Raw genomic sequence first — 24,108 nt, forward strand, 5'->3', positions numbered from 1 at the left:
AACTTTACGGTATTGCGGTATATAAGCTGTTATTATTATTATTAGTGGTGCTACTCTGTCAAATTTGCAAGCAGAGTAAACCAACCTACTGTAGCTGCCACATTTTGCAATGTTAACAAGTGTGTCAGTACTTCTCACAAACAACAAATTACAATAGTCCAATTGACTTAGTATCAAAGCTTGCACAATCAGTTTAATTAGACAAGCTCAAAACAATGCCTACTTCTCCTTCATTGTCTTAAATGGAGAAAAAAAAAAGCAGAGCAACATATTTCTCGAAAGATTACTATCTAACAGCAATCTCAAAATTATTAAATCTGTCTCCACAGGAAAGCTAGATGCATTATTTATCAAAGTTTGACCAAAAAAAAAAACTATCGGTTTCGAATTAAATGACGAAACAAATTTAGTTTTATCTAAATTCAATTGTAACTTATATGCAGCTACCCACCTTTTCCAGTATATTAATGCATATAATATTAATTTAACCTTGAAAATGATATCAACCGGCACATCTTTTATGGGTACCATCAGTATATCACCTGAATAAATAAAATGTTTTACTGCATATTTTTTCAGCTTCTTCCCCCCAAATATCACAATATTGAACAAAATGGGTGGCAAATGGGATCCCTGGGGTACTCCACACTTAGAAATCCATGATGGAGAAAAATTATTATTCATTTTCACACTGTTAGCTTCTAAGGATAAGAAACCCCCTAAACCAGTTCAAGGCTGGTTCCATGTCATTTTCTTCTAACAAATTTAACAGGACATCACGATCAATATCAAACACTGCGGCCAAATCAAACGAACTTGAAAACCTCTACACAACCCCCAACAATTTTTCCCATTCTATCTTATTTTCACAGGGCTATAGTTTTGTAATTGTATTTAAAGGATGGACTCCATAATTAATAATGATCTAGACCAGGGGTAGGCAATTCCGGTCCTCGAGAGCCACAGGCAGGTCAGGTTTTCAGGATATCAACAATAAATATGCATGAGATAAGATTTGCATCTCAAGGAGGCAGTGCATGCAAATCCATCTCATACATATTCATTCTGGATATCTTGAAAACCTGACCTGCCTGTGGCTCTCGAAGACCCTGATCTAGAGACACTATTACTCTCTGCAGAACAGTTCTTCATGCTCTTATAATAGAAGGTGCAGGGCAGGTGCAAAGATATAAGGAGTCCTACGTAAACCTTCAGCCTTCTCTTCCCTCAATTAACCTTCAGCTCTAGACCTGATCCTAACATTTTGATAACTCAATCATGATCAAACCAGCTGTCCCAGAATAGTCTTCTAATCCTACGTATTTGGACATGAAACCTGCTTTGAGCGTGTGTGCATACACCCACACATACAACCAATAATGTCCAAAAACAATTTACCCAGGGAAATGGGCTGTTTGAAAACCCACACCCCTTCCTGTGGGTAGAAAGTATACACTGGTGGTTCTAGAGTGTGTGTGCTATCCAAGTTTCCAAGTTTTATTTAAATTTGTTAGCCCGCTTATCAGATTTCTAAGCGGTTTTACCAAAAAAAAAAAAAAAAAAATTAAAATGGGGAGGATATACAAACATTTGTCATTATGTAAAACAATATATGTATTTACATGGACACTACGGACTGACATGATTACAGGAGGTAGGAGGGGAGAAATACAATTTTGAATAGGATAGGAAGACGTGGAAAGGCAATACAAATAGGAGGGGGAATTAGCATCTGTGGTAGAGGATGGAAGCGAATTATCTGATGTTATAGATCAAATGCATCTTTGAATGGAAAAGACTTTACCGTATTTTCCCGTATATAGGCCACCCCTCTGCATAGGCCGCACCCATGTATAGGCCGCAGAAAAGGGCAGTCTATGTTTAAAAAACGGAAGATAAGCCACCCCATGGTATTAGCTGCAGCTTATCTTCCGGTACCTCCCGGTTCATCCCCCCCCAAACTTTTAAATCATCCCCCCCACCCCTTTACATTTTTAAGAAGCCCCCTTGCTGGTGCATGGCTCGGGTTCTCCAGCAGGACTTGAGATTCGTGAGAACTGACCTCAGCCACTCAGCAAGCGGTGGGTGCGGGGGCAGGCCAGATGCCGAAGAGATCGCAGCTGCCCTGCACCACTGGAGACCCAAGCCACGAACCAGTGAGGGGGGATTCTTAAAAATGTACCGGGGTGGGGGGGGATGATTTAAAAGTTTTATATAGGCCACCCCATATAACTAGGCCACGCCCCATACATGGGTTTATAAAACCCTTGTATAGGCCGCGGCCTATATATGGGGGAAATACGGTAGATTTGATTCTTCCCGACAGTGATTAGGCATCGAGTTCCACAACTGGGGGGGGGGGGGGGGCTGTAGTGGAGAATATGGATAAACATATGGTGTCATGTATTATCTGCTGTGGTGATGGCTGAACTAGAAGATGTTGATTTTGAGATTGGAGTACTCTATTAGCTATCTGAATCTATTGTTTTGTTTTGACTGCAGCAGCTCCTAATTTGTTTCATGGCGAAGCCAACACAGATATTCTGTAAAAAAAACAAAAAACCCCAAGCTAATTAATTCCCCTAATTTGGCTTGCGAATCTCAAGTCTGTTAAGACTCTTTCAAACTGCATCTCAAGGCAGTCTGGAATTTTCTTTGCAAAACAGGGTTTCTTCTAGAAGTGGGATTTAAATTCTGTGCTAATAATGCTCTACTTATTCAATGCTTTGCCAGTGACTATCTCAGGATCCTGCAGTTCCTCACTCAAGGCATTCAACATAAAATAATTATGGAGCTGGAATCATACAATGCAAGAAACATGATTAGGGACAGTATACTGATATGACCAGGTCAGAAATTAAAAAGAGAATAAGCCTGCACAGATGCATACCATATTTATCCTGCGCTAACGTTAAGTTCACCATCTACAGTTTCCTGGATCACCCCTGGAGCCCTTTTTCCAAAACGGACAATCCATCAACTTCCAGTTCTCAGGTACCACGGCCATTCTAATGATTGTTACGGTTCATAGACAACGGCGCGAAAGACAAAGGCACGCACCGACAACTGAGCGCAAGACGGAGGCGCGTGCCGAAGAAAATTACAGTTTTTAAGGGCTCCGACGGGGGGTTTTGTTGGGGAACCCCCCCACTTTACTTAATAGACATAGCGCCGGCGTTATGGGGGATTGTAACCCTCCACATTTTACTGTAAACTTAACTTTTTCCCTAAAAACAGGGAAAAAGTTAAGTTTTCAGTAAAATGTGGGGGGTTACAACCCCCCACACCGCCCCCACAACGTGGCGCGATGTCTATTAAGTAAAGTGGGGGGGTTCCCCTCCACGCCCCCCCGTTGGAGCCCTAAAAACAGTAATTTTTTTTAGCGGTGCGCGCCTCCGCGCTGCGCTCAATTGTCTGGGCGCGCCTTTGTCCCGGCGCACTTTTGACCTGACACCGATTGTTACAGACTGTTGCTAGCAACCCATAACCTACTACATTTCTTTTCTTTCAGAACTTTGTGGAGTGAACACTAACCAGTGCTGGCGATTCATTACTCTCGAGTTTATCGATCTGATTTATTACATCTTCCGGCCTCAGCATCGCTGAGGTTGTGGGTTCAAATCCACGCTGCTCCTTGCGTCCCTGGGCAAGTTACTTAATCCCTCCATTGCCCCAGGTACATTAGGTAGATTGTGAGCCCGCTGGGACAGACAGGGGAAAATGCTTGTGTACTTGAATAAATTCATGTATTGTAAACCATTGGGAGCTCCCTTGGAAGAACGGTATAGAAAATTGAATAAATAAATAAATAAAATAGCATGCATATATTTTGCATGCTATTTGAGCTGAGCATCGCTGGAAAAATAAAACTCTGTTCCAACCCAGTGTTTTCCACTGGGTTGGCGGAGCTCCAGTTTTACGGTCACTTCTTCTCCACCAAGGATCCTCCATGCTTATTTCAGGCTTGCTTGAATTCAGTTACTGCTTCTACCTCTTCCAGCTCCACTGGGAGTCTGTTACGTGCATCTGCCACCTCTTGGGTGGAAAAACTGTCCAATTAAGCAGCAACAAAGTACAGTACCCACTACAACAACATATAAACGTTACACTCTACTAACACTTCAGGGATGACAGCAATCCTCTTATAACTGGACATATATATGCTGCATTTTGACACCGTAATGTTCCATTGATCTAAAACCTTTGCTCTCAGCAGTTTATAGGCAATCATAAAAAGATGCAATACATAAAAAACCACAATCCAACACAAAATAAATATACTAAAAAAGGATCATATTACATCTGACAGTTTTCAGTTAACCTTTTCCTATCGGGACATTCCAAAAATATCGTTGCCATCTTATGCCCCATACTAATAAAGAGCCAGGAACACAAAATATTTGTTTTTTTTTTGTTTGTTTGTTTTTCCAAATCTTTATTCATTTTTACATCTCACAAGTGTACAATAATATAGCAATTGAATCATATAGATCACTTGAAAAACTTATCTATTATCATCGTACATACATAAACGAAGAACACAAAATATTTGAATGTACAGACTTATGATTTATTTACATTATGTTTACAATAGCCATAAATGATAACTGTGAATAATACAAAACTTTGCTAAAATAATTACGATTGGAACCGTAAAATGTATTACGATAGGAAAAGGTTAAGCCTGGAGAAACAGAGCAACGGGAAGTGAAAGCTGCCACAGAATCGGGGGGGGGGGGGGGGGGGAGGGGGTTTATACTGGAATTGTTTTGGGGAATTTTTAGTTTCTTGTGGGTATTTTTTCTCTTGATTACTTGGGTGGGGGAAATAATTGCTTATTTATATCTGTAAGTTTATTGTGCTTTTCTTGTAATATTATATGTACATGAATTATTTGTATGCACAATTGTAGTTGGAAAATTTAATAAAGATTATAAAAATAAAAAAAAAGAATCAGAGGCAGAGACAGGAATAGAAGCATCGGCTGTAGTTTTGGTACCCCAACTAATACCTAATTTCTCCCCTCTCATGGTACTTTGCCTCCAGTATAGAGATGGATACATCAGTTGTAGTTTCAGACCCCTCCTGGCCTCATGGCATTATTGTTCTCCTGATGATTTTGTTAGCTTACATTCCTGTAATGTGGGATTCCAGATTTCAACTCATAATATCCTAGCACAGGGAGCAGTTTTGAATTGTGTTTCTGGGTCCAGGAATCTCCTTTTCCAGAAAACTCCATGGCCTAACAGTTCCCACTCCTGCTTCTTTGCGGAGAATAGCTGCCCGGCAAATACAGTAAAACCTCAGTTTGCGAGCATAATTCATTCCAGAAGCATGCTTGTAATCCAAAGCACTCGTATATCAAAGCGAATTTCCCCATAGGAAATAATGGAAACTCAGACGATTCGTTCCACAACCCAAAAATTTTAATACAAAATACTATACGTACTTGTATTGCAAGACTTTGCTTGATTAGAACAGTCATAGTAACATAGTAAATGACAGCAGATAAAGATCTGAACGGTCCATCCAGTCTGCTCATAAGTTATACTCATAAAAAAAATATGATTAGATTAACATGTCTCTTCTTTGATATTTCTGGGCCGTAGACTAGAGGTCTGCAAGGGAACGGGGATCGCGGGAATCCCCCCCCCAACCCACGAGACTCCCACAGGGACCCCCCTCTGGCCAACGGGACTCCCATGAGGATGGAAGGCTTTGGAAGCAGGGTTCATCCATATAATATAATGGACACATCAGTCTTAGTGAAAGAGGGGGTTTATAAGTTAATTACCTGAAACAAAAAAAGGGTTCCACCAAAGAGATTCCACAAGGAAAACAGCAGCACAAACACAAAAGAAACTGTGGAATTGATGATCCTGTCAGAAGTAATTGCTGCTTTTTATGGGGATGGACGGGGATGGAGGTAATTCCTTGCGGGGATGGGTGGGGACAGAGAGGATCCTGACGGGGATGGGTGGGAATGGAGAAGATCCTAGCGGGGATGAGTGGGATTTCTGTCCCCGCGCAACTCTCTACCGTAGACTGTAAGTCACTACACTCTTGCAGCATCAGAGAGAGAAGAACTGTCGGCTCAGTTGTGATGATGTCATGCGTGTATACTGTATGTACTTGTATTGCAAGACATTGCTTGTATATCAAGTTAAAATATAATAAAATGTTTTGCTTGTCTTGCAAAATGCTTGCAAACCAGGTTACTTGCAATCCAAGGTTTTACTGTATGCAGTTCTGCTGGGAGGAAGACATTCTGCATGAATCCCTGGAAGGTCCCAACCCGCCCCGCCCCATCAATAGCTGTCAACATCCCAGGAGCAGTATCTACCCTGCCTGGGAAGCAGCTCCACGGAGCACAGACTATTACAGCATAGTAGGGAGTCTAGCTTAGTGTGTGCATCCAATTCTAATATTTACCAGAGCGTGCCAGTTCAAGGTTAGAACAAAAGCTGAAGCCAGAATTTGAGTGCAGGGAGAGGCAGCTTGGTGTCATTGAAACATGAGAGGTTTCTAAATACATAAAGGGATGCCTAAGGCAAAGAATTTACAGATTTTATTTTTTTTTTTATTCCTTATGAGATATGATTTCATTATCCTCCTACAGGCGAGACTAAGATAGGCTTCTCCGATTGCCAAGACTAAGGAATGTGCTGCTTTTTCTGAGTCCTAAAACCTCTTGTAACATGCCCTGACTTTCTGGTTTTGTTCCGAGTAGCACTTCGCTACCGTGATATAGGATGAACCAGAGCACAAAGGGATGCAAATAAGACCACTAGAACAGGAATCAAGTCTTACGATGGCTATAATTTAAATTACCACTGAATTTGCAAGCCCAATTAGAGCACCTCCTAACTCTGACAGGGTAAAGTGACTGGATTTTGATTTATGTTAATCTGCCTTTCTAAATTATTTATTTATTGGGATTTAATAACCACCTTTATGAAGAGATTCACCCAAGGCAGTGTACAGTAGGTATAATTCACCATAAAACCTACCACTTTGTTAGCAGCATGACAGTAGTAAAAAGACCAAATATACCCCCCTCTTTTGCTAATGCATAGTGTGGGTTTTAGCACCGAAAACTGCGGTAACTGCTCCGGTGCTCACAGAATTCCTATGAGCGTTGGAGCAGTTCGCGCCGCTGCCAGCGCTAAAACCCGCGCTACGCATTAGTAAAAGAGAGGGAAATTATTATATGATCTAAGTATGAACCCAATTCCAGTATGAATTGGAAGAGGATGAAATGGTTCATTGCAGCTTTTAAAGGCAAGTAATAAACCTATATTAAAGGATAATAAATGTTTATTACAGGTTCCTTTGGTAGATTGGGAAAGACTGGAAAGATTTTTAAAATAGGTTTAACGTAAGATCTATTAGAAATAAGACGACGATAACAATGATATGAGAGAGTGTGTGGTACAGTGGTTGAAGGTTCAGCCTCAGCACCCTGGGGTTGTGGGTTCAAACCCTGTACTGCTCCTTGTGACCATGGGCAAGTCACTCAGTCCTCCATAGCCCCAGGTAGGTTAGATAAGATTGTGAGCCCACCAGGACAGATAGGGAAAATGCTTGAGTACCCGATTGTAAAAACCGTTTAGATAATCTTGATAGGCGGTATATAAAAAACCTACCGGTAATAAACTTGATAGAGGATGAAAAGTGTGATATTTTATGTAACACAGAATCATGCCTGTTACGAGTCAGATGTAATCATAACTAAACAATGCTGTCCTAATGGATATAGATTGGAATGGGTTTGCAGGTCTAATAGGAGGGGTGGTGATAATAATATTCAGGGATTCAACTCAATTTAAATTGGTTAGTAGTGCTACTAAGGACTTTGGTGAGGTACTAGTACTGGCTGGTCAGAAATTAAGCATATGTCTAGTGTATAGTCCAGTGGACATTTAGAAAAAGATGGTTCTTCTCTGTTAGAATTTATTTTAAATTTGTCCATTGATTTGGAAGAGTTATGTACTCGTATTTTAGGGGATTTTAATGTTTTACCACAAATTATGGAAGGTAAAGAACATGGGGTGTATCAGGCACTGGAAGCCTGTATGTGTGTTATAAAAACTATGGGCGAAGCCACTGCTTGCCCTGTATCGGTAGCATGGAATATTGCTACACCTTGGGTTTTGGCCAGGTACTAATGACCTGGATTGGCCACCGTGAGAACGGGCTACTGGGCTTGATGGACCATTGGTTTGACCCAGTAAGGCTATTCTTATGTTCTTATTTTAGATTTAGTATTTTTAGAATGTAAAATGCAAAGCAGATTGACATAATTGCCGACCTGGAAACTTGTAGCCTGGTCAGATCATGTGTTGATAAGTTTTATTTTGCAGGAAAATAGAGATGAAACACTAACCCCCCACCCCCTCCTTTACTAACTATGAGCGTCGGAGCAGTTACCGCCGCTGCTGGCGCTAAAACCCGTGTTAGTAAAGGAAGGGGTAAATGTGCAAGGAAAAACCAGATGAAAATCAGATCACAATTTGAAATTAAGGATTTTAGGAAAGAATTGATTACTCATTTAAGGTTTGATGATTCTCAATCTTTGGATGAGATGGTATTAAATTGGAACACAGCGATACAGACATCTTTAGATGTGGTCGCTCTGGAAAGAATTGCTAATATTAGACCGAGCTATAAAGCTAGACTATAGATGAGTAGTCCACTTAAACAGATAAGACAAGAATTGAGACAAAGTGAGAGGAAATGGTGGAAAACAGGAGATGTAGATAATCTAGGTGGTCATCAAATCAAATTGAAGGAATATATTTGTATATGTGATGAAGAGATAAATAAGTATTATAAGAATAAAGTGAAATTGGCAATGAGCAATTCGAAAGAATTGTTCCATACTGTTCAGGTTTTAGTTAATGGACATGATGACTGAAGAAAAGTAGACGAGTTAGATCCAGAGGAGTATAACTCACTTGGCATTAAAATTTATGAATACTGAAGGTGTTATGAACAATTCAGTACATGGAGAAGTGCTGGATGATGGGGAAAAATGGGTATATTTTGATAAAGTGTCAGAAGATACTGCAAAGAAAGTAATTGGTACACTTTCTCCAACTAGATCTTTATTTGAACCTTGTGCAACATCATTAGTAAAATCTATAGCAGATGTTGGAGACTCACATTGACCAAGATAGTTAATAAGTCTTTGCTGATAGGAAATGTTCCGTTGAATCATTAAGACTGCGACTGTGAAACCTTTATTGAAATGTAAGAATCTGGATTCTGAAAATCTGAATACTATAAACCAATATCAATATTACCAATGGTTTTGATAATTATTGAATGTATAGTGCTATATGGCTTGGAGGATTTTGTGGGAAGAATTGGTTGGATAAACATCAATATGGGTTCAGAAAAGAACATGAAGTCATAATTTTAATGCTGTCAACATCAGATATACTCTGGCAGGGATTGGACAAGGGTTAGGCATTTTGTGTGGTATCCTTGGCTGCGTTTCACTGTTGATACGATTTGTTACTTCATAGATTGGAGGTAGGGGAATTACGAGGGACAGTTTTGGGATGGTTTCGATCATTTTTACATAACCAGAGGTTTGTGGTGAAGAATGGAAGTAGAACCTTGGCTGTAAAGGGACTTAATAAGAGAGTCTCTACACAATATTCGTTATGCAGGCAAACTGGGAAAATCCCTTCTTTTCAGAATCACTGGTCTTTGGAACGACCTTACTACCCCCGCTGCGGAACTTGGGCTCCCTCCAATTATTCCGCAAGCAACTGAAAATCTGGCTTTTCACTAAAATGTAATTCTATCCCCCCTTACTCTTCTCTTCTATATATAAGTTCATGTAAACCTTTTAATTTTTTTCCTTCTCTTCCTATAAACCGTGCCGAGCTCCACAACATCCGTGGAGATGATGCGGTATATAAACTTAAGGTTTAGTTTAGTTTAGAGACCCTCAGGGATCTGCTTCTCCCAGCATTACTGTTCAATATCTACATTGCACCTTTGGGTAAAATATTAAAGGATCTAGGAGTGCTTTATCGTATATATAAATAATAAATAATAATAATAACTTTATTTTTATATACCGCCATACCCAGGGAGTTCTAGGTGGTTCACATTTGTTTATCAAAAAATTACAAGTGGTTCACAACAATTGAACAAAGTTGGAAGCAACGAAGTAGTTGAGGTTAGCAAGAGAAGGGACGAGTAGGTCAGGGGGGAGAGGGTTGTGGTGAGTAGGCTGGGTAGTGTGGTGGAGGGAGAAGGAGGAGGATATGGTTCATTGAAGAGGGGCGTTAGGGGTCTTGTCCATGGAATAGGTGAGTTTTGAGTGATTTTCTAAACCTGAGGTAGGTGGGGGCCTCAAGGATCATTTGGGCTAGCCATGGGTTTAGTTACTGCTGAAAAAAGCCTCTTTGAAACTGATCGTCTCACTTTGTATTTGAGAAATCTTATCCAAGCAATCTTAATGTACTTTATCCACATTCTGAGAGATTAAATCCACTCTACTTACGAGTGCAGTCATATCCTGCACAGTCTTTCCTGCAGTCCCATCCATTTTTTATATCGCCATCAAAAGCATTTCCAGCGTGATCACCACCTCTTCAAAAGCTGCATTCCCAGCTTCTTTGATATTCCCAATTTTAAACAGCTCCCTCGAGGGTAAGGCTCTACTGATGCCAAGTCCTGGTCTAACTTCAAATCTCCCAGGGCTTGGTGCCAATCCCCTCAATTCAGCTGGGCATGGAGGGGTGTTAGCCAGCAGGAGGGATAAGGTGACATCATGTTCCAGGAAGTTAAATGTTCTTCCATTTGGCTCTACAGCAAGACCCTCACCCCACTTCAGTTTGGGAGTTGGCGACAATGCAATAACAGCACCTGTAGAATCATAGGCTATATAACAGGGACGATGCTGCGGCTGGCAGTGGAACAGCCTTAATTGTCCCTTTTCATTTAGTATGCGATATCAAAGCAAAAGGGGAAACTATGCCAGAAAAAACTCCCAGAGCAACTTCTACAGTAAAAAACTCAAGCTGGAGCACTAAAGCACCGTCAAAGTCCAGCTGCCATCTTGGCTTGTCCTATCGTCTCTTCTTCTTTAACTTAGGTTTTTCGGGCTTGCTTTTTCTCTTTGCCCTAAAGGTTCTACACTTCTCCCTCCATATTCGCTGTGATAGGGGATTAACAGACTTGAGAATACAGAAAAACCGCAAATAACTTTTTCATATGTTATTCGCTGTTTTCTATTAAAAATCATCACGAATATGGTGAAACCGTGAATAACATGGTGGGAGACCTGGCCTGCTCCTGGAGGAGAGGAAAAACACAGTGAAGAAAGTGCCATTTCTCTATGCAAGCTGAAGTAATTTTTTTTTGGGGGGGGGAGGAGCCAGCAAGCTAAAAACCGTGAATAATCGAAACCGCAATTGCTGAAACCACGAATACGGAGGGAGAAGTGTATTTTAAATTTATTTCCTTCTCTCCTGTTCATTTAATTCCAAGTTCTAACAGCTCTCTCTCTCTTTTACCTTCAGTCCACACCTCTTGTTTCTATATTTCTCAAACAGTTAATTCAATCTTATTAAATGACAATTAGGAATTTGATCATACTTCTGTACAATTGTTTCCATACCACACTTGGAGCGGACCATTATTATTTTCTTTTTAGGTGTCTCCGATACCTTGTGTACCTAACCAATTGTGTTTTTAATATTCCATATACACAGAAACTTAGACCTCTCTCTTTCTATTTCGGTGCCTAACTTTGAGAGTTGTGTAGAATAAGCTGAAATCAGCTTCGTGACTCGGAGAGATGTACATCATTTGGAAAAAGACCCAAACACATTTTGAAAGTTAGTGCTTAATGTAAAGAGCATCTTCATAAATCCCAATCAATCAATAGTGGACTTCTTGCAGTACACCTTTCCAATCTTGTTCAAAACAGACAAAGTAGTAATAAAAGATATTGCATTGCTTTAGTACAAATTTTATGGCATTAACTTAAATTCATTATTGATATTGGTTTGAGAAATGTTTTTGCCTATAAAGTTCAAGGGCATAATTGGAGAGCAGTTTGGCATTTGTAATAAAATATTCATTTAAAAATAGATCTGCTTCAATAACAAGCTATTTTCTACATCGTTTTTGGTGAGGGATGCATTTTTCCAGTAAGAAGCAATTGCTAGGAGGGGGTGCATTCAATGACTAAATTACAGAGAGATCTATAATGGTGAGATTTACTAACAGTGGAATCTGCGTTAATAATGAAAAATTATGGCATCAGAAGACCATATCTGAACAAGCACACCAACTATTAAACTTGAAAAACCCTTCCTCTCCATCAGAGATCTTCTGTCCTTATCCTCTGCTTTCTTGAGTTTAAATACTGCCCTCACTTCCTCCACCTCGACCGGGAGACTATTTCATGCATCCGGCAAACTTTTCATAAAAAATTTTCTTAGACACAGTACTAATCTATCCCCGTTCCTCTTCATTCTTTAACTCTTTCATTCAGAGCATGTTTTAAATTTCTCTTATCATATCTCCCCTCTCACACCTTTCTTCCAACGTACGCATGTTTAGATCTTTACATCTGTGCATCTATACCAGGGGTGGGCAATTCCGGTCCTCAAGAGCCGGAGCCAGGTCAGGTTTTGAGGATAACCACAATAATTATGCACAAGATAGATGTGCATCTCAAGCAGGCAGTGCATGCAAATCCATCTCATACATATTCATGGTAGAGATCATGAAAACCTGACCTGGCTCCGGCTCTCAAGGACTGGAATTGCACTCTCTCAAAATTCAAACCCCCCCTCTCTAGCAGATTTGCTGAAAGCTATTCAATCTATGAATACCTCTAATAATCCCACAGAGAATATCCCACCTTCCATTCTAAAAAAATTATTTTCATTATTTGGTCCTTTCCTCCTAGAAATGATCACCCAAAGTCTCTCAACCAATGTTCTGAAATCCTGGAAATCAGCCCTAGTTCTCACCAAACTAAAAATCCAAAGCTTAGATGAAACGCAATGCTCCAATTTCTGTCCTATTGCCAATTTACCCTTCATTGCCAAACTCACCGAAAAAACTGTTTTCGTCAACTCTCTGAATTCTTCAAAAAAAACAAACACCCTTCATCCAAACCAATCCAGTTTCCGCATAAACTACTCAACTGAACTGTCTCTGCTCGGTTTCACCACCACCATCTACTATTTCCATGATCACCGAAAATTAGGTCTCCTGATATCCCTTGTTCTATCGGCTGCTTTTGAAATGATTGATCACGATCTACTTCTCAACCATATTAAAAACAGTGGTATAACAGACTCCGCTCTCCTCTGGTTTTCCTCTTACTTCGCTGATCAGAATTTCAAAGGAACATCTTCTACCCAATTTTTCAAATTTATTGTGTTCCACAAGGTTCTATTCTCTCAACCCTCAACATCTTTTAATCACCTCTCTTGACTCTAGCTCAATCTATTGGATTTACCACCTTTGCCTACGCAGATGACATTCAACTTCTTCACCCCATTAACCCCGCAAACATAAACGATATCGAAGAAATCAATATCAAACTGGATAAAATCAGCTTATGGCTACGAACCAACAGACTTTCCCTTAACATAACCAAATCTCGAGAAATCCTATTCCAAATCAAAAAAATGATACTTTAACTGGACAAATATGTATCACCTCTTGTCCACTTCAAATAGAATCCAAATTAAAACTACTAGGAATCATTTTTGACAAAGATCTCACTTACCACGATCAAATCAGCTCATTGACCAAAAACTACTTCTATAAACTCCATCTAATCCGTTCTATAACCTCTATTCTAGAACCTGCCTCTATTCAAACTTTAATTCATTCGCTGATTATCTCACATATAGACTACTGCAATTCTCTATACCATAGAATAACTCAAAAGGAAATTTGTCGACTGATTCAAAATACCGCGATCAAACTCATCTACAAAAGCCAAAAAATACGACCATGTCACCCCACTTCTCCGAGAATCATATTGGTTGCCAGTCTCACATAGAACAATCTACAAAATACTCCTACTTGTTTTCAAAATTAAGCTCTCCCACTCACCTACCTTCTTAGATAAATATCTTATCTCATATACTCCTTCTAGGGCCCTCAGATCTGCCGATCAGAATTTACTGACGGTCCCCTCGACTAAAGACCTCTATTATACCAGAAACACCATCTTTTCTGCCATAGCCCCTTCCCTCTGGAATGCAATGCCACCACATCTCCGCCGTGAAAACTCTCTAACCAAATTTAATACTAATCTCAAAACATTTCTGTTCAAAGATGTATACCAAAACTGCAGTTAAGAATCCTTTCCAAGGGGAGGGGAAAAAGAGAACTGCTTTTAAGAAACGAACTCCCTTTCCTCCTGTACTCTCCCTCCCTCTTATTTTTATTTTTGATGTAAATTTAAAATCTCCCTCACCCCCCCCCCCCCCGCTCCTCTTGTATCCAACATGTCCAAACTTTGTCCCTGTCTATGCTATAACCTGCCTTATTTTATTTTTTATTTTTATGTTTTGTAAATTTTTAATATTGTAAACTGGCCAGATATCTGTGATGGTCGGTATACCAAATTATAAATAAACTTAGAATTATGTATGATGAAGTGAAGTTGATAGCAGGAAAGTGACCTCATTAAGGGATGCCAGAAACATTCATGCAACTTTTGGATACTCCAGTGTCAGCATACCTCAGATCAATGTAGAGTAAATAGCAGGGTAATGGAGTTGGTACACTAAACCTTCAACTCCAATGCCCTACTGATAGTAGGCTTTACATTTTTTTTCTAAAGTACCGGTACATATAACTTATATTTACCAGTGTTTTAGATCTAGAATAAATATAGTACAAAATTATAAATTTACCATATATTATGTTGTAAGTTTTTATTTTGAAGCTGGAGTCTGAATTGGTATTATTTCATCAATTCCGCCCAAAATTGCTTCTAAATGACTCCACACCCTGGTACACAGTATTCTAACAAATGATTGACTATATGTAAGATTTTATTTCCTTACCTGTATCCTCTTCCTCCTCACAAGTCTGACGAATCTTCTTTCGGCAGATATATGCCAAAGCCCCTAGGAGCACCAGAACGCAAACAGAAAGTGCAACGATCACCCACAAAGCCACTGCAGGGAAGGCAAGGGGCTGACCTACCAAGAAGATAGCATCACCATTAGACTTATTATAGGCTCCAGCAAGCTACAGAACACTGTTCCCATTAAACACTCCCATTCCAATTACTCGGTCACTACCCTTGCAATCTTCCCTCTCTTTTTCTCAGAATGCTACACTTCAGCTTGATACAGAATTTGTATTTCACTATTCCTAAATGTAAACCCCTTAACTAGATCTCATTAGAAACATAGAATATGATGGCAGAAAAGGGCCAATGGCCCAACAAGTCTGCCCACTTGAGAACCCTCCCTCCAACTGGATTATTTATTTTGCATTTGATATACCGAGTAAACACCAAAAAGTCCAACAGGACAGAGAACCTATGGGTATTTGATATACTGCCAAGGACACAGTTGCCTAAATGGTTTAGACCAGGGGTCTCAAAGTCCCTCCTTGAGGGCCGCAATCCAGTCGGGTTTTCAGGATTTCCCCAATGAATATGCATGAGATCTATGTGCATGCACTGCTTTCAATGCATATTCATTGGGGAAATCCTGAAAATCCGACTGGATTGCGGCCCTCAAGGAGGGACTTTGAGATCCCTGGTTTAGACTATATTAAAATATAATAGATTAATAGCAGACAGAGATGAGTAGATAGGAAAGTTACAAATTGATAATAGGGCAGAATGTGATCCAGATTAAGCCAATAGTATTCCTGGGCCAATCTGTTAGCTAGTTGACATGTCCGATAGGGTTAAAATTAGACTAGGTGAGCCTCACATTCTAATACATCTTGAAAGAGGCAAGTTTTTAGTCCCATTTTAAACTTATGAAGTGATCTCTACTGATAAGTACAGAAGAACATTTCAAAGTGTGGGGCCAAAAAGGTTAAATATGGTGCTGTAAATAGTAACCATAGGCAGTCCCCGGGTTAAGAACGAGTTCCGTGTTTGTTTGTTCTTTTAAAACCATTTTTAAGTTGAATTTGTATGCAACTCGGATCCTGTACAGCACACAATCTACAAAAACATTAAAAATTAAAGAAACAGTCTTCAAAACAAAGTACTGTAGTTTAAATACAAATAAAAGATAAGAGGTTTACACTTACTTTTGTTCTTCATCCATCCCACTGCTCCCTCTTCTCTACCATATCCAACATTCTCCCTCTCATCTCTCTCTTCCCCATGCACCTGTACCACACACCTCTCCTACCACCATGTCCAATATTTCTCTCTCCCTCCTATGCCCAACAATTCACCTCTTTCATTTCCCCATATGCACCATCTCTTTCCCTCCCACTCAAGACACCCCTGCCCAATAATTCTCCCTTTCTATTCTCTCCCTACCTACCTCAGCATCTCTTTCCCTCACTCCCTCCATTCTTCCATCCCGTGTCCCAAGTTTGTGCTCCCTCCCTTCCTTCTGTGTCCCAACGCAACCCAGCCTCTCCCTTCCTGTGTCAATGAGCCCCTCCTCCTCCCTTCCATGACCCAACGTGCCCCTCGTCATCTTTCTCTCTAACCTGCATCCCAGATTCATGCCTCCTTTGGCTGGCTATCTCCTCCAAGTTGCACTTCTCTTCACAAAGTTGCAACCACTGGTTCCTGCACACGGCTCGCAGCTGACCTGGAAGCCTTCCTTCACGTCAGAGGCATGAATTTAGGACGCAGATTGGAGGGAAAGATAACAAAGGGCGCATTGGTATATGGAAGGGAGGAGGAGGAGGGTCACGTTCGGACAGGAAGGGAGGAAGAAGGGGCATGTTGGCACAGGAAGGGAGAGGCAGGACCCTGGTTCGTAAGTACAAATTTGATTCAAGTCGGGCGTACTTAAACCAAGGACTGCCTATAGCTTGATTTGCCTGAATGAGGGAATCATGAGTGCGTTGAATGGAAAGCCTGAGCAATGAATTTTGTGGTCAAGAATTGGGATTTTAGAAGTAACCATGTGAGAGAGGTGGTGAATACTCCTATTTGAATAGTAGGGTCATATAGTCGAATGTCTTTGATTCTGCAGAATTTGATTTTCATGTTTTAAATAAACTTTAAGCACCTGATGCCTGCTGTTCTGAGGGCCTTAGAATAATTCATTGCAATACTCAAGACTATTCATAACCAAGGAGCATACTAGGATCTGAAGGGCATTTTTATGAAACTAGTGACAAAATTGTGCAGATCATTTTTAGCTAACATACAAAATCTTTCAGCATTTTACAATAAAAATCAATCATCATAATACATTATAAAAGCAGTGTTAAAAATAAATGTATAAATAAAAAGTTAACGTATCAATTAGCACAAAACTAAGTAGGCATAAAAACACCAAAATAATGAGTGAACATAACAGCAGCCTTACTGGGTCAGACCATGGTCCATTTAGCCCAGTATCCTGTCTTCACAGAGGCCAATCCAAGTTACAAATACCTGGCAAAAAACAAATAGTAGTGGCATTCCATGCCACTGATCCAGGGCATGGAATTCCCCCCCCCCCCCCCCAATGACTGTCTCAACAACAGACTATGGACTTTTCCTCCAGGAACTTGCCCAAAACTTTTTAAAAACCAACTACATTAACCACTCTTACCACATCCTATGGCAATATGTTCCAGAGCTTAACTATTCTCTGAGTGAAAAAATATTTCCTCTTATTGGTTTTAAAAGTATTACTCTGTAACTTCAAGTGTCCCATAGTCTTTGTAAATCTTGATCCAGTAAAAAAATCAATCTACTTGTAACAGTTCTACACCACTCAGGATTTTGTAGACTTCAATCACATGGTTCCCCTCAGCCATCTCTTTTCCAAGCTGAAGAGCCCTAACCTCTATAATCTTTCCTCATACAAGAGGAGTTCCATCCCCTTTATCATCTTGTTATCTCTTCTTTGAGCCTGTTCTAGTGCTACTATATCTTTTTTCAGAAAAGGAGACCAGAACAGAATGAAATACTCAAGGTCTTTAAATCTAGAAAAAACTAAAATCGTGGTTTTTTTCCTATGGAAAGAGGGACTCAAGAATCCACCACCAATTTGCATTAATAACTTTCCAATTCAGTCCGTCATAAAATAAGAATTCTCGGAGTCATCATGGATAAAACAAGCTCAAGAATGTACAATTTTTTTCAAGCTCTACAAATATTTTCCTCTGCTAGCTTATGCTCTGCATCTCATTCATTGATTTGACATCTTTCTTTCGGCTCCACGCCCTACAGTATGTGGAGATTGCATGTGGACTCTGTGGGAGAGAATTTAAGGATGGCAAAAGTAGAACAGTATCCTCGTACAAGAGCAGTTAAAAATGTTATGTTAGTTTTGAGTATCAATCTCCATGTGAAAGGTATCCCTTAGGATGCATTTAAAGAATAGCCCTGCAGTTTTCACAGCTCAAGTTCATAAATAAATGAATTTTACATTTCATCTATTTATAATGAGAACTAGTATGGGTAAAAAAAAAACACATAAGAGGGGCATAATCGAAAGAAAGGTCTAAGACCGATTTGGATGTAAGGCGCTAGTCTTCTAAAGTAGGCGGGGCATAAATGTCCATTCTCAAAAAATACATCTAATGTATATGTTTTTTCAAAAATCATCCGCCTTTACATCCTAGGCTTCCGATCGTCCAGACCGCCACTACGTCTATCTTTATACCATATTCTCAACCAAACATACGTCCAAGTCAGAAACGTCTAAAGCAAGACCTTTTGAACATGGGAGGGGCCAGCAAAGTGATAGACTGACTACTACTACTACTATTAATTATTTCCACAGCGCAGACATAACAAGAGAGGAGTGAGCCACCTTACCGGGCACTACTGTGAACTTCTCATGTATATCTCTTCATAACCCCCTTGTAATTTAACCGACTAGACCCACTTGTCTACAACCCCAATAGCCCTTATGGCTGGAGGTGGCACCTAAATGGCAGTACAGTAGCGTTTGGGGTTTTTTTTGGTGGCCTCACCATTTATGTAGTGGTTAGAGTGACTTATAGGCCTGGATCCTCTTCTCTATGGTCCAGCAGCCCACCCCCCCAGACTACTTAAGCCACCTCTGTGCAGCTCTACTAGGCTTTCCTATGCCAGGTGCTGATGTTCTGGAGGTAGGTATGTACGTTTTTATTCTGATTTTTATGGCGATGTAAGGGAGTCAATGAACACGGGGGGTGGGGGGGGGTGTCACTTTGGATTCCTTTTGGGCACTTAGACCTGTTTTTAGATCACCTAAGTTACAATGTATATGTTCCGTCTAAGCGGTCTCATAAAACTTTCGATTATCCCTGCAGCCTTAGGCACCTGAGCCAACTGGAGTCTTAAGAGTACTCCCACTGAGAAACCAGTGTCCTATACAGAATCAGACCCAGAGTGCTTTTGAAATATTATTGAGACTTTATCTTGTAAGTTTCTATTTGTAGTGGAGATCTTTTGTTTTTTCTTTTGTGTTCATTCTCTGAACCATAAAGCATACTACTGAGTGACAGCACCTACTGGAGAGGGTAAATCTGTCTGTCCATCCATCTGTACACATTGTTTGCACATGTGCAAAAAAATCCTATGCCTAATGTAGACCAGGACACAGCAGTAAGCTGGAGAGATTGCACTGCCTCTGGGAAGACACTGGAGTCTAGAAGAGAGTGTGGTTGCAAGAATAATACAGTAATGTGTGCACCTCAGGGAACTGAAACCCCTGCAAAAAAAAGATTTCAGCTGGTGTAGCTGCAACCTCAGAAGACCAGAGCAGTCTATACTGCAGGCAACCCAAACCTTGTGGCACAAGATGATTCAACCTGCTTTGGTTGGAGCTACACAAAGACTGCAGTTGTGTGTGCATCGCCCTGAATATATGATAGGGCGATTCAACAAATTTTAAATAAACTTGAAGCTTGACTTTATCAAGGTCGGGGGAACTTAAAACTAAAGCTAAGCTTCTCCCATTCAGAGCAGCCGCGATAAAGTCAAGCGAAACATGTCAGGACGGGGAATCATCTATTACAAAGCTAAGTTATGAACTTATTTATTCTAAAATTATTCTAAAATGAAATTGTGAAAATTCTATCATGAAATAGTGGAAAATCAACTTACTTTAATTCACAATTAAATGAATTTATAAGAAATGCTTTAAATGCTGTACTGGGAACAATGAGCTCACTAACTCAGTTTAGCGCATTGATATTTTAGCATGGACTCATTATAAGTCTATTACTATTTGATAAAAGAATTATTGGAAGATCGCTCCAACTGTAGACACTTTGTAGGCAGACCATTTAAAAGCCTAAATGAACAAGCACTAGTGCTTGTAATGCTTTAAGTATTACAAATGAAATGACCAGGCAAGGCTGGCGTAGGGGGATGGGGACCATCACCTCCAGGCAAAGTCCTGTGGGACCAAGTCAAAGCCACAATAGTAGCACTGAGAAGGTCTGTGGAGCCAAATTCCGCACTCAACCAGGCACAGAACAAAACCGTAAGCCTGAGAGTGGCCCTTAGGCTCAACCGTACTGTGCAACCACATCTACATTACATTTACATTTGTAGACCGCAAAACCTTACGGATCGATGCGGTTCACAAAAAGATAAAAACTGGACATTCCCAGTAATCTACAAAACTTGTCATAAGATCATATTAGCGCTCTAGAAATTTTGCCAATATTGATTTTAGTGGTTTTCTAAAATGTAAGTAGGAACAAGACTTTGTGAATAAAGAGCGTAATTCCCTGTCCCAGCTCTCTGCCTGATAAGTAAGCAGACGCTGCTGGAATCTCTTTTGAGTACAACCTTGAGCTGGGGGGGGGGGGAAACAAAGAAGAGTTGCGTAAAGAACGGTTTGGTGTAAACAAAGTAAATAATTCTAGTAAATACTCCGGCGCCTGGCGGTGTAAGACTTTATAGTAGAGTGCGCCCAGTTTAAATAATACGCGAGCCTCAAACGGAAGCCAAGTAAGTTCTCTGTAGTAAAATGTAATATGATCTGATTTTTTTCAAGTCAAAGATCAAGCGTTCTGCGACATTTTGAACTCTTTTAAGTCTAAGTATATTTGCTTGATGTTCCACAATATGAATTGAATTACAGTAATCTAAAGTGCTAAATTTCAGGGATTGGACAAGGAGTCTAAATGCCATAGGTTCAAAATAAGATATTATGGTACGCAACTTTCACAGGATGAAGAAGTATTTTTTCACCAACACCGAGATGAATGCTTTCATAGTTAAAATTTCTGTCTAAGTATACTCCCAGGATTTTAATTTCAGACTCAATGGGATAAGTGGTTCTGCATAACATAAGCTCTCTAACTACCATCTTGTTCGAGGGAGAGGCTAAAAAGAACCTATTTTTATCTGAATTTAACTTCAGTTTGTAATCTTTCATCCAGGTATTCATGATGGACACAATCTCTTGAATTGTGTTTAACGATGCAGTCAAATTCGTTGGAATGGGTATCGTTATATCATCTTCATAGCTAAAGATTTTCAAATTAAAAACTGCAAGTTTCTCACCCAGTGATGCCAGATAGACATTAAAAAGTACCAGGGAGAGTGTGGAGAACATAAGAACTGCCATTTCCGGATAAGACCTTCAGTCCATCAAGTCCAGCGATCCGCACATGCGGAGGCCCAGCCAGGTGTACACCTGGCGTAATTTTAGTCACCCATATCCCTCTATGCCTCTCGTAAGGAGATGTGCATCTAATTTGCTTTTAAATCCTAGAACAGTGGATTCAGCAATAACCTCCTCTGGGAGAGCATTCCAGGTGTCCACCACTCGTTGCGTGAAGCAGAACTTCCTGATATTTGTCCTGGACTTGTCCCCCTTAGCTTCAGTCCATGTCCCATTGGACATTGTAAATAATTTTTTTTTCCTGCTCTATTTTGTTGATTCCTTTCAGAATTTTGAAAGTCTCGATCATATCCCCTCGCAGTCTCCTTTTCTCAAGGGAGAACAATCCCAGTCTCTTAAGTCGTTCCTTGTATTCCAAGTTCTCCATACCTTTTATTAGCTTCGTTGCTCGTCTCTGCACCATGTGATACCCCGCAATGATTACTCCAAATATTAAATAGCGCGTCCTTGAGAAATACTTGATATGTATGAAATTTTAAAAAAATCCTGGAATCACTGTAGAATCTTTCCTGAAATACCCATAGCGTTGAGGCAGTCGAGAAGAATGTTATGATCAACCAAGTCGAAGGCACTGCTAAGAACAAACTGGAGTAACAATGCTCCTGTTCCTCTACTGAACAATGTGTACAAGTAATTCACTAATAAAATTATTAATGTTTCTGTGCTGAAGTTAGTACGAAAACCTGATTGAGAAGGATGTAGGAAAGGAAATTTATTGAAATAGTCAACCAGTTGTTGGCAGATTAAGCCCTCCATTATCTTTACAAACAAAGATATGGAAGCTAAAGGTCTATAATTATTAACCTCAGCAACTGAGTGTTTGGGATTTTTGACAAGAGGTATAATTATTATAAGAGCCTTTTCTTTTGGAAATTCTCCCTTATTCAACATGTAAATCAACCAACTATAAAGGTCTCTCTAAAAAGTTGGATTAGACATCATCATAATATTTGGGGAACAAGGATCTAATCGACAAAAAGAATTTACATATTTAACATAAGTTTTTTTTTAACTGAATCCAACTGGGTAACTCAAAAGAAAGCCAACTTAAATTTACCAAGCACGCCATAGCCAGCAAAACAGGTAGCTAAGCCAGGGACACTGCTGAAGGTAGAGAATAGACTGAATTATGTCAGTTACATTACTGGTGGTGTCTCATGGAAGATTTCCAATTTTTTTCTCTAACTCCACCTACTGGTAGGAAGGGATAACACCCATTTATTCAGAACAGTGGAGCTGGCACAAAGAAAGCACGTTTTAAAACATACTCCAAACTATTGTTTAATGATCAATTCAGACTTGTTGAACAGCTGTGCAGGCACCATCTCTGTGGGAATTCTTCCTAACCAAACTACCTCGGTTTTGTCTATATTAAAGTGTAGCACATAACACCTCACTAGTTCTTAATGGTTAAACTGAAGGACAACATCTGAAGGGGTAACATCTTGAGTACTTTTCAAGGGCAAATAAAACTGCAGATCATCTGCACACAGAAATGCAAATGAATTGGATAAATGGTTCAAAAGCTGTGGGGGAGAGTCAGACAAGACACACACAGATTATGAAGATTGTGTAAGGCTTGATTCCTAGGCACATGGTTTTAAATTGATCAAAGGAATTTGTTATAAAGGAAGTCTGTAGGAATAAAACTTCAGAAACTAACGTGGTACAGAATTTACTTTGTTGTCATGAAGGTCTGTTATACATAGGTGGGTTTCTTACTAATTCAACTACCACAACCTTGAATTTATTGCTTTGAAATAGACTATAAACTTCATGTACTTCATTCCAACAAAGTTATACACCAGTACTATTAAGCATTTTATCTTGAAATAATCATGGTATCATTTCAGCCCAATATTATAGTCAGAGTGCCATCCAGTGGCTTAAGTTCATACTGATTCTTGCACAAATTTATCCAATTTCAATCTTCAGGCTAGACTTAATTAGGGGAATCATTTCATTCTAGTGAGCTTAAATATATCTGCAGCATTTGAGTCTGTGAATCATCAGATCTTACTGAATAGGCTTCTAGCTTCTGGGATTGGTGAAATGGTTCTTAAGTGGCTCCGATCATTTTTTATCTGGTAGGAAATTTTGTGTTATTGACAGAAATATGAAGTCTGATTGTTTGGACTGTGATACCACAAGGGTCTGCATTATCTATGACCCTATTTAATATCTTTATGAAACCTTCATGCAAGTTACTGAATGGGTTAGGATTCCAGTATCAGATCTACTGCATGCAGATGAGATTTAATTTTCCTTTAAGGTGGAAACTTCAGTCAGTAAGAATTTTGATTTGTTGTACTTATAACAATTATTTACT

At 39.7% G+C, this 24,108-nt stretch overlaps 1 protein-coding gene across 2 annotated transcripts in view; it reads right to left on the bottom strand.

Moving 5' to 3' along the window:
- The window catches only part of CD276 (CD276 molecule), a 113,364-nt gene that overhangs the window by 39,184 nt on the left and 50,072 nt on the right, over window positions 1-24,108 (bottom strand). For both annotated transcript variants that reach the window (XM_033920310.1, XM_033920309.1), the window contains exon 5: window positions 15,069-15,206. In XM_033920310.1, the coding sequence (XP_033776201.1) occupies window positions 15,069-15,206 (138 nt within the window). The remainder of the gene's footprint in view (window positions 1-15,068; window positions 15,207-24,108) is intronic.

The sequence above is a fragment of the Geotrypetes seraphini genome, chromosome 14, assembly GCF_902459505.1.
Source record: "Geotrypetes seraphini chromosome 14, aGeoSer1.1, whole genome shotgun sequence".
Taxonomy (NCBI): Eukaryota; Metazoa; Chordata; class Amphibia; order Gymnophiona; family Dermophiidae; genus Geotrypetes; species Geotrypetes seraphini.